Source organism: Pieris napi, chromosome 2 (assembly GCF_905475465.1).
Source record: "Pieris napi chromosome 2, ilPieNapi1.2, whole genome shotgun sequence".
NCBI lineage: Eukaryota > Metazoa > Arthropoda > Insecta > Lepidoptera > Pieridae > Pieris > Pieris napi.
Window position 1 is genome coordinate 5,802,006 of NC_062235.1, and position 12,240 is coordinate 5,814,245.

The 12,240-nt window shown below is 31.9% G+C and overlaps 1 protein-coding gene across 1 annotated transcript in view; it reads left to right on the forward strand.

The window, feature by feature from the left end:
* Positions 1 to 12,240, forward strand: part of LOC125056137 (ceramide synthase 5-like) — a 14,962-nt gene continuing 2,722 nt past the window's right edge. The window contains exons 1-6 of the mRNA XM_047659105.1: positions 1 to 336; positions 1,090 to 1,207; positions 3,431 to 3,652; positions 10,292 to 10,513; positions 10,812 to 10,930; positions 11,372 to 11,516. Of these exons, the coding sequence (XP_047515061.1) occupies positions 158 to 336; positions 1,090 to 1,207; positions 3,431 to 3,652; positions 10,292 to 10,513; positions 10,812 to 10,930; positions 11,372 to 11,516 (1,005 nt within the window). The 5' untranslated portion in view covers positions 1 to 157. The remainder of the gene's footprint in view (positions 337 to 1,089; positions 1,208 to 3,430; positions 3,653 to 10,291; positions 10,514 to 10,811; positions 10,931 to 11,371; positions 11,517 to 12,240) is intronic.

The window sequence follows — 12,240 nt, forward strand, 5'->3', positions numbered from 1 at the left end:
AATGGCAACTCTGACCTGTCCCTGTCGCCGCGCTTCGTCAATCATACGAGTTAATGGTCCGCGGGGATAACAAAAATTAATTTAATAATTATTTTTAGTTAAATTTTAGTTTTGCTAGCTATTGACGGCACTGTGATTAGTTTTATTAGTAAAAATTATGTTGCAGTCGTTAATAAACACGTTTTGGAGTGAATATGTTTGGTTACCGCCTAACACAACATGGTCTGACATCGCGCCCGGGCCGGAAAAGCTTGTAATATATACGGATCATCGGCATGTCTTCTTTCCTATACCGTTAGCACTCGTTTTTATAAGTCTCCGTTATGTGCTAGATAGGTGAGTACCGAAAGTTATCTATTACACACAAAGTTACTTGTTGTAATTGACTCACTCACAAGTCGGGGGCGTTAAATTTACGAATCTTATGACTTATACCATCGTATTAGTTTTTAATCGAGAAACGTTTGCATTTCTTAGGTTTCCTTAAAAGGATTAGAATGCCAAGACGATATGTCCTATATTATTTTTCGATTCTTTGTAGTCGGGCAATTTTATTCATGATGTGAATATGTGTATATTTAGTAATGTATTTCAAAGCCTGCTCGACAATAATTAATAATTTCATTTCCTTGCAATTAAAATTGTTGGAGACATTTATTTCCTTAGCTATAATACAATACCTAGGTGAAAAGTGTGATATTTTTAGCCCATAATATTTTAAATGTTACATTAAAAATTAGCACAAATTATATACTAATAATACATGAGAAGTAATAAATATACAAGCCTTATATATATACAATATTTTTATCATTTAAATAGGTAAAAATTGCCAAATTATCCTGAGAATAAAACTTGTTTGATAATGCATATCATGATACTATTGATATAACCACATGATAAGATAATTAATTTACTATTACCTACATTAAAATATGTTATATATATTTCATATTTCTGTATGTAAATACTAAGGCATTTTAATTAAAAAAATTTAAGTATTTAATTTATTGAACTTTTTTGGTCTTTCAAATGTTTCTTCCTTAAGAAATTAAAATTAAGAAATACATAATATATACAGTTTTTCAGGATATTGTATGCTCCATTTGGTAAATACCTTGGTATCAAAGACATAAGACCAAGAAGAGCACCTGAAAATCCTAAACTAGAGGCAGCTTATAGGTCAGGACCTCGGAACCACAAACAAGTAAGAACAACTCATCTCCTAACAGCTTAACAAATTATTTATAAAAATCTAAATAAAGTCATACAAAATAAAGTTTAAAATTTATATTTTTATAAACATTCTGAAGTATTATTAAAGTGTGCAAGATTAATTTCTTTTTCCTCACACATTAAACACAATGACTGTATGTACCATATTCCACAGCTACTAATAATGTACATAGTGAATACTAATTCCATTATATTCATATCAAGACATTATTCAGTGTAATTGAATTTTAATTGTCTACCCGCCTTGTTATATATATTGGCAATGGCATACTTGCATTTTTTTTATAAAGATTTTTTTCTAATCGTTAGTATTTCCTTTTCATTTACCTTTTCTTGAGATATTCTATGGACGTGGCTAGTAGGCTTTTAATTGAGATGTAGAGGTCTATATTTCACTTGCAATGTAATACTGTTCTAAAAATATATAAAGAAGGACCAAAAATATATCTTCATATTAAATTTTACTTAAAATTTATGTTAACATTTCTTCTTGCAAATCACGAATAACATGCATTCCTAAATTAATAATTAAAAATATTACAAATAATTATGAAAGTATATTTAGCGCTGTTTTGTATAAAGTTGGTGTCAGCATGTGCTATCTATATTATTAATTATAAGGTCAAGAATTCAAGGTGTCATTATCTTAAAGGATTGCTGTCAATATAATTTATGTGTGATTAAGTATATGAATCTTGATTTCTTAAAATATTGTAATACTCAACATACTTTGGTAGACATGATGCATCGGGGGTTTAATTAGCAGTAAATTTTTGAAAAATACAGACTGATCTTTCTCTTGTCTCATTGGCATGCTTATAAAGCAGATAAGTGTCACATATTTTCAAACAATCAATACTTCAACGAAAGAAACAAGGCTTTCCTCATCACTTGTTAAAATTTCACAATTAGAACTCTTTCATTGTGGCTTGGCTATATGTATCAATCAGTTAAGAAAATTAATTTCATATGTACATACTACATATATTTAATCACAGAACTTCACATATTGTACAAAACAGAATGCTTTTAAGAAATTGATTAAATGAACAAGGGGAAGAAATTTATAGTGTAAACAATGCAAGATTAAAAAAACATAAATTTAACACTTCCATTTGTTAGTCTATAGTATTGTGTAACATAAAAAAATAGTATTTATTATTTAGAGAAAATATGTATATATATAAATTATTGAAATTGGTTAAATTTGGTGTTTTCCTTATAACGAACAAATGCTTGGTCGGTTGAAATTCTTTATAAGGACACACAGTATATATAGATACATTACTTTACAAAACCAAAATAAATTAGTGAAAAGATAATTAATGATATAGTTCCCACCGCATACAGGTTTTATTGATTTTTATTATATAATATGTTATTTAACGAACATGAGAATCATAATTCTGAGATGTTAATGATTAATTTATTCGTATTTATTTATTCTCATTATTTAGTATTCAATTTACGTGCCATTCACATGGCATTTATCAATATAATACAGTCAGATTACTTGAAATTTAAATATTATCACATGATGAACACGTGTTTTTTTAAGCCCCCCCGAAAACGTATCAAAGCACTTGTACTGATTATTTTTAGTAATGGCCTTGACAGCGGTTGTCTACTTTTTATTTAGTTCTGTATTTAGATAAACTGAATAAAATTATATTGTTGTTAAAAGAAGAGTCACACTAAAAATCTTTTCTTGAAATACAGCCCTGCGATTCTGTAACTCACTTTTCGAACTCACACAGCGGTTTTCGCATCGGCGGTCGCTCTCTTCGAAAAGTGAGTTACAGAATCGCAGGGCAGTGCCCTTGCACTAAATCGGATGTACTTCTTCTCTTTAGAGTAATCTAAGACATTTCTAAGTCAACAAAAACAAAGCTTTGCTAAGTTTCGTATTCGTTTGTTCAGGGACTTGAGACTTTGTTAAAGACACCTTTATATAAATAGTGAGTAAATACTATATTTTTATTGAAGCTGTTTAAATTATTTTTATTTAACCTTTGATTTTTTAAACTATATTATCATACAAGTGCATAAACAACGTTGCTTATTGATATTTAATAAAAAATATTTAATATACTTTGATATTATAGCATTATTTTCTTACTTTCTTTTAATTAAAATGCAGAAACATTAAATGGAAATAAAAATGATTTGTTTAAGTTAAAAATATATTTTTCAGTTATGTGCGTTAGCGAAGCAGCTCGATATAACAGAGCGTCAAGTGGAGAGGTGGTGGCGTCTGCGCAGGACCCAGGATAAACCCTCGACTCTAACTAAGTTCTGCGAAAACGCCTGGAAAGTCACCTTCTATATAGCCAACTTCAGCTTCGGAGTTTATATCCTTTGGGATAAGGAGTGGCTGTGGGATATTGATCAGTGCTATATTGGATATCCTCATCAGGTGAGTTCATTAATAAAGACAAGCTGTGTCACTATTTTTTATATTAACTGAGGTTCAAGTATAAATGCGAACGGAACTTATATGTCTATCTATATATATGTATATTGACTGATGAAAGACTTGACTACTTAGCTCATTCTAGGTCTTGGGGGTTTAAGATTCAGAATCGAGACCGAACTATGACTCCATGTCACAATCCATGAAGTTTTATGGAACAGAAGGCTGTTCGCGCTTAGCTTATTTAGTTTTCTTACATTTAAAATTATTTGAAATACCAATTCCCATTTTCTATTAATTTACTTTTAAATTTTCTATTTATATTTTAAGTTATTAATATACTCAATACATAATACATTAATTATATATTATCCAAAGGTAAAAGTGGTTTCTGAGCATTAGTTTTTCGACCTTGACCGCATAGTTTGGTTTATGGGGACATAATTGTGTGTTAGTGTATAAAGCGTAAAATGTCAAAAAGAAAGTGATAATAACAGGTGCGAAGGAAAAACGACACACGCGTTTTTATTTCGTATTTGTTTAGAAACAGTTGCAAGAAGTCCTTGCGTGCAATAGTGATCGGTAATGAATTCTGGGTAGGTTTTTGCAATAACGCTAAATGCAGTGTGCGGCTTCACTAAACATATTTTTGTGGTATGTTATATTTAGAATGTAACGTTTCATATTTGGTGTTTAATGTATATTTCCTTATTCAAAAATAAAACACGTCGAATGTAAAATATTAGTTTAAATCGCTTGAAAATATTCCGGTATCTATGGGGATGTTTGAAATCGTCGTCATTTTTTTTAAATATGTAATGAAGCCTGTTTATTTCCCTTTTTTATGATACCTCCTTTGTCTGAGTGATATTTAGTGTTAAGAAGATGTCGTTCTGTCTGGCACCGGAATCTTTCAGCGCTGCATTGACCAGATACATTTCTGTGCCAGTTTTATTAATCATTATTTATCATAGACAAGTAGGTGATCCCCTTGTGTATTTACTAACAACCATTCTTTGCCCGAAAATCGTTCCAAAACCCACCACGACGATACATAAAATGTCTGTTAAATTTACATCTTGGGAACAAAGCCACGGCTGTTATCTAGCATACAACTATTTAATCTGAAAAACTCTAGTTAAGAATAAAAAGTATAAATATTTGACCTTCACTGCCTGTGTGTTTTTATGTAAAACAGTCAATGTTACGTAATCTTGGCACAATTATTTTTTACATAGAAATAAGTCTTGCTTTGGTTTGTAATCAGCTGATGATTAGTCGGGTCAATAAACCTAATAATCAAGTGTATGTAGTAACGATATTAACTCATTGCGGACCGTTGAAACTGTAACTTTTGTGTATAATTGATAAATCCGACTTAAGAAAAATGATCTAACAATATTTAATCAGCTCAAGTCCTTATGGTGGTTTTATCTAGCAAACGGTTTTTGACGTGATAACGTCTTTAAAATCGTTTTAGTCGGGTGACATGTTCAGAAACTTGTGTCACACCAAAACCTCACGAGCGCGATCGCAGGTATAACGAGAGAGAGACGGACCGATCTCCCGTCTCATCTCGAGCGCTGCCAGTCATTCCGTGAATGTATGAAGAAAAATGTATATCATAGTCGAATAAGTAAACTTGTCATTTTACACCCGAAATTTATCATCAAGAGTGTGAATAAAACGATAGATGTAATTTAAAATTTGAAAAAATTGTTATCTTCATTAATTCCTTACTTCCCAAAAACTTATATCACCAATAAGACGTTATCACGTAAACATCTCGATCGTAAACCTACTTTACAAACAACCAATATTTTTTTCATTCTAATCAAACAGTTGAATTAACTGTTGAACAGACGTTATCAGAAAAAAACTTTTATCGTCTAGAGAGTAAATATTATATAGCAATTAATTATATTAATAGTTATCTATAGGTCTGATTTCTAATACTTGTAATCGAGTGGTGTAAAGCCTTAATATTGTCGTTATCGTTATTACGAGTCCCAGAATACCGGGTATTTTATTTCACATACATATAGGTAAATAAATCTATGAAGTATGACTGGCTAATAACGAGACACTCATATGTAGATACGTAGGCGGCCCATACTTATTTATTCCGTGACTAATTAGTATTACATGGTGAAGCATTAGATTATTTCCCTGCTGGTAAAGCAAAAGTAATAATATCAAACATCATTTTCAAAATAATTTACTGTGTATATTGTTTAAAACCTTGCCTTGCACTTAAAAGCAATTTCGCCTGTTTCAGTAATTGCCTAACATTAACCTAAACTAGCGTTACCTTGGTGTTACCTTGACCTGTCAGTGACCTGTATTATAATAATGCTTATTTTTAGCTTGCAAAATATAATAAGTTATACTATAATATTATACCATAATTTAAATACAATTACTATATACAATTAATAATTAAGACATTTAGTTTTTTAAATAAAACTGACCGATTAATGATTGCGATAACTTACTATGAAAGATTTTTTTATGTGTCATGCGCGTGTAACTCTAAGTACATTTTTATATAAACAACAAGCAGTTTTACCCGTAGATTGAATAATGCCTTATTTAATTTTAATTCCTATCGAGAAAGGTGTGTGAGACAAGTTTGCGTTGCCTGCCCTTATTCATGGACAACTGTTTGATAGATATGAAAGAGAGTGAATGGGGATGAAAATCATCGTTACGAGTATAGCGGAGTCCGTAATGGGTCCGTTACGTAATAATACGTCGTAATTCAGCTTAAAATAGTATAATAAAATAAATTGTATTATAAGTACAGTTTTAAAGCTATGGCCCTATTCTACTTAGACCAAGCCGCGTGACGAGCGGAACTAATTGATTTTAATATATTTAGCAATTGTAAGATTATTATGGTAATTTCTCACACAATTCTTATTTGTGTATATAATGTACTTTTTCTAATATTTTGTGTTTCGTAATGGAATATAATTCGGATAAATTGAGCTCCATTCATAATTACCGTGAGAGTGATGACTATTGTCAAATGTAACTCCAAATTGGGAGCTATTATCTTAGTTTAAAAAAAGATAATTTAGATAATTAGTGAACGTTTATAACTGCAACTGAATTTTTTAACGGCCTCACTTTCGGATGACAGATTTCGGTCGGTTGTGTTTAACTTTGTTTTATTTACGTAATTCTGTTTACGATTTTGTTACTATTGGATACAGGTTAGTAATTAATAGCAACATAGTTGCATCATGACGGCATTGCTTTGTAATTTGAGTGTACTTTAAACATAAACATTATTATTATTAATATAATGGGAAATATGAATAGTTCCTGTTGAAAAAATATGTTGGGACCATTAAAACGATCTAAAGGTAAAATAAGCGTTTGTTTTTTACGATTTAGTAGTATTTAGTATTTGTAGATATATTAACGTAACATTCAGGTCTTAGCGACTCCGACCATTCGACAACGCGACCCTGGTCGCCTGTCGTAGTGACCCCTAGATCCATTCCCGCAGCTTTTATGGGTGACAGTTGTGTTCTATTGCAGTGAACAGAAGAGGGTTGCTATACTAAGCAATGAGTTGTGGGACCTGGTGGCCGATGCAAATCAAGGTCGCGAGTCGCAGTCTCTAAGACGCGGATTCTATTTCGCGGACGTGTGCGTTTTCATTAATCCATTAATTTGAAAATTAGTTTCTAGTCGTCAAGGACTACAATACTTTCATAAAAAGCCAATTAGAACGTTTTCTAGTAAATCCTTAAAACAATTAATTAGTTATTAAAATCTTCAACTAGGTAAGTATAAATCTAAAAACATGCCAGTTAGGCTATACATTTAATTAGGATGTACAGATAATTTTTACAGTTAAACATTAAATGATTATGGAAAAAATCTATCCATTTCTTGAACCTTAATGTTTACAGAGTAAGATTATCGATAATTTAGATTCTAGAAAGTTTTATGTCATCGATACTATTGTTACGTGTAAAGCATTCGTAAGCAGACACTTAGCAGTGTAGATGACTCGAAACTATTTTCGTTTTTTTAAACATTCGGTTTTCAATTTATTGGACTTGTTGTGTTCGGCCCCCCTGTTTGTTACTTTCCCTAACAACTTATTAATGGGGAACGTGTCGCAATTGTGCTTCCTCTTTATTGCTCTTAATAGGTTATTGTTTACCCTAGCGTAATTGGCAGCAGTTGTATATACACAGCAGCAGTGCTAAGCGTGCGAACCTCATTAAGGCAAGCATTGTGAGGAAACCCGCATGCAAACCCAAACATCGATGTCATGTGTCAGTCACACAAGGCTGAACCACCTATTTGTCTATAAAATAAAAATGTTCAAACAGATGCAATGTGAGGCCAAGACCGATTTAGCGTTGTAGCGCCCCTGCAGTCTTATTATTTATTTGTTGTATCTTTATAGAAAATTGTCTTCGAGAACGTTTGTATTCATTTGTGGGTAAAGCGTTGCCCATAGTTACCAAAGTTGTATTAGCTGAATACAAACAATGGCTGGTCATAAATAAGTTTTATGTCTAATACTAAAGTAGGTTAACGATTGTGAAATATCAATAACAATGTTATCCATACGAAATAATAGCATTTTATGGGAATTGCTCGTAAAATACTACGATGACTTTTATAGGTGTTAATCAGTATGAAACATATACAAGAACAAGAGTAAAATTACCGCATGCATATATGGTAATGTTTATCTGTAGTTAAGTCTAGTCTGTAAGATATCAGGTTACAATAATCTACTTGGTACCCAAGAGTTTGTGCATAGAAAAAGAAAGATATTTAAATGTGTACTTGCGTTAACTATGGGTTAGATAAAGTAGATTTAACGTTAATACCGAAACTAAATAGGTAATAGACATAAATATACACAGCTGCGATGCTGTCTGGTATTATAAAAGTTTTCAATGTATAAGAGACCCCTTTGTTTGAAATAATTAGTGAGTTAAGGACGAGGTCATTGACGTCCAGTTTGTGCTTTTGTACATCTGTTACATATAATACAACACTAATTTTTAAGGCTGGTATTAAATAGGAAAATTACTCTTAACTGTTAAAAGTCTTAAGATTTTATAAACAACTTAGAAGCCGGGATGGTTCTGAGTTCAATTATCGCAAAAAGTGATAGTTTCGAGTTTATAGGTTCAGACAGCTGATCACTCACCATGCCTTAACAGAATGTAAATGAAAAGTGTGACAAAAGTGTCTGCCCCATGTTTTATGGCGGTGTTTTGTGGTTAAAAAACATTATTTTTAAGGAACAAGACACGTATATATTATGATTTATATTAAATTATACCCTGTAGGTTTTACTAAAGCTATAGAGCGTGACTAAGCTTAGTCGTAAAGACGTTGACCTCGCCTAACTTAGTTATTTTAAACAGGAATAAATATATCAACAGTATCAACTCAGATAGCAATAGACGTACCTACCTAAATTTCTGACAGAAAATCAAAATTATTCTCTTATACAGTTTGAAACGTACGTAAACGTCCTTTTAAAGTTTAAATCGTAAACTTATCTCATGCGTTGAGGCGCCCTGACTCTGAATGATAATGGGAACCTCGATCATATAAAAACATATGTTTATTTTAAATTCCAATATGTCAAAGTTGTTTTACTATATACAATTAAAACTACTATAGTTAAACATTGAATTGTACATGAAACCGATAGCCTTTATTGATGACTAGCGACCCGCCCCGGCTTCGCACGGAGGCAATGCTGATACTAAATTCAAAGTGCTATAAAGTATATTGAGAACCGCGGCCTCCGACGCGCTGCGTCCCGCAATTTTTAATTTGTAATATCTTTGAAATATTCATTTAAATCATATGCTGTAAAGGGCCATATAGATCTATATTAAATGAACAATGTATTCAAGGTATTTAATTGGTTAAGGATTAATGCTGTATTGGTTAAAATCGCTTCGAAAATTAGCCATTATTTGTCGTAAAAAGGAAATGACAAAAAAAAGTTATTGTGGGTTATCCATAAGAGATAGACATATACCATCACGGACTTTTCTGTAGACCTTTTCAATGTGTACAATACTTAGTACATTATTTTGATAAAACTCGTAGGGTTCAGCCTGCGTTTGCAATGTAAGCGGAAAAAATGTAATTATTTACGACATCACATTAGAAACCTCAAAAATAACAGTACTTCTCTACTATTTAATGGATGTAATTATACATATAAACCTTCCTCTTGAATCACTCTATCTATTAAAAAAAACCGCATCAAAATCCGTTGTGTAGTTTCAAAGATTTAAGCATACAAAGGGACATAGGGACAGAGAAAGCGACTTTGTTTTATACTATGTAGTGATGCTAATCTACGTGAGATTGTGGCTATAGAGTCATGATTGTTACTTTATTTACATATTATTTTTCGATTTGTTTTACTTTATAGAAAATATATTCGTTAGTTAACCCACCTAAGAATACCGATTTTTATGAATCATACAGCAAAGCAGTTACTTCATCTCATCTTTCTATATCTGTGATTTAAAAATTAAGACTTAAAATGTAGCTTTAAGCCCGGATCCAAATGTAATTCAAATATTCCCTTGTTTATGCAGCGTTAATTATAATATCATCTTGCAATATTAGGGTCTGACAGATGACATCTGGTGGTACTACATGATATCGTCAGCGTTCTACTGGTCGCTGACGATCTCCCAGTTCTGGGACGTGCGTCGGAAAGACTTCTGGCAGATGTTTGTGCATCACTTGGCAACCATCGCTTTACTCTCCTTCTCCTGGGTCTGCAATCTTCACCGTATAGGCACGCTGGTCCTGCTATTGCACGACTGCGCTGATATATTTGTTGAGGTAAGGCATACTGGGATAATATATTTCTATACAAATTTATTTTATTTATATTTGCCTTATTGAGTGGTGTTTGATTGCCCCATAGTTGCATTTTATTATTAAAAAAAGTCATTAGTACCCCTAAGCTAGGCAGTTGGTGGTGTTTCGATACCCCCGTGCCTCGGACGAGCACGTGCAGCATCCGACGCACGCGTTATCTTATGTTAGTAATGGAATAGAGAGTATACTGTAATATTTTTTGTGTTTAGTCCGTAATTTCAAATTGCAAAATAAAACATTTGTTGTATGAATTTTTCAGGGGGTCAAAGCATCGAAATATGCTGGTTACCAGAAGCTGTGCGATTCCCTGTTCCTGGCACTGATCGTCGCTTGGATCACAACTAGAGTTGGAATTTTCCCCTTCTACATTATATGGAGGTAACTATTAAATTACAAATGTAGGTTTTTTTATTACGCCTAAACAGCTGACGATGCAATTTGATAAGGTCGGGTCATTTTTGTACAAAAGTTGCGTCGGAAGAGTAGATTCAAATAGGTATAAAATAATTTTAGTTTTATGCCTGAATCCTCGTATTAATTACTCTTGAATGTACCTACCAAAATTATTTTTTAAATAACTAATAATGGCTTATAAACGTCAATATAATATTTATTGCAATTATTACTACTATTAGCAAATAGGTAATATGACTTCACTGTCCAGTGTTAAAATTAATTTTTAATAATAAAAAAAATTAACCTAATTTTTAAATAATTCTTGGTTTAACAGTCTTAGTGATTCTTTGAATGCAAATAAAACTAATTCTTCAATAAGACGAAATTTCTGAACAAAATTAATCAAATTATTATAATTTTCAGCACGCTGGTACGAGCGCCACAATTAGTACCAACGTTCCCGGCGTACTATATCTTCAACTCGCTGCTTTGTCTGCTTCTCGTACTGCACGTTGTATGGACCACTCTTATCCTACAGATCGCGTACAATGCAATGAAGGCTGGACAGGTGAGATATAATAATGGTTTTAAATAAAAATCTACTTAAGTTGGTTTAATTCGACGTATGTTTTTGAAGTTATACTTCTTTAGGCGCGTTATGAAAAATTGATGAGAGTGAAATTTTACGATGCGCGCGCACCGTGACACAAAATTAACAGAATGAAGTTGCCCACGGAAGATGCTACGGCATTGGACATAATTTAAATACAACATTCGAAAAATAATAGAATTTATGTTACACTTAATGTAAGAGAATAATAATAAATTTTTATTTATTTAATTTTTCAAATGTAAACTGAACTTTATTGAATATAATGACTCCTTTTCCAGTCTTTGATTATTTAATTGTAATTAATTATTTGCATGCAATCAAAAACTATTTTTAATAATGCCAAAGAAGTAGGTATAACTTCTTACGCGCGTACATAAGTACACGCACCCTTTTTTTTTTGTATTTCAAATATAGAACCTCCGTGGCAGTGTTTGCCAACGTGGGACCTACGCCCCACAGGGGGCAATTTAATTATTAAAGGGGGCACTTTGAAAATGGACTCGACGTTTTTCATTACATGTTTTGAAATTTTACTTACTGTATTAACAATTTCCTAGTGATTTTTTCCTACATTTAAGCTCCTGAAGTGAACAATTCAATTTTTATTATTACTATATAAAGGGTAATTGCTCTATGGCATCCCATAAAAATTTTTTATCTAACTAGTATGACATTTCTA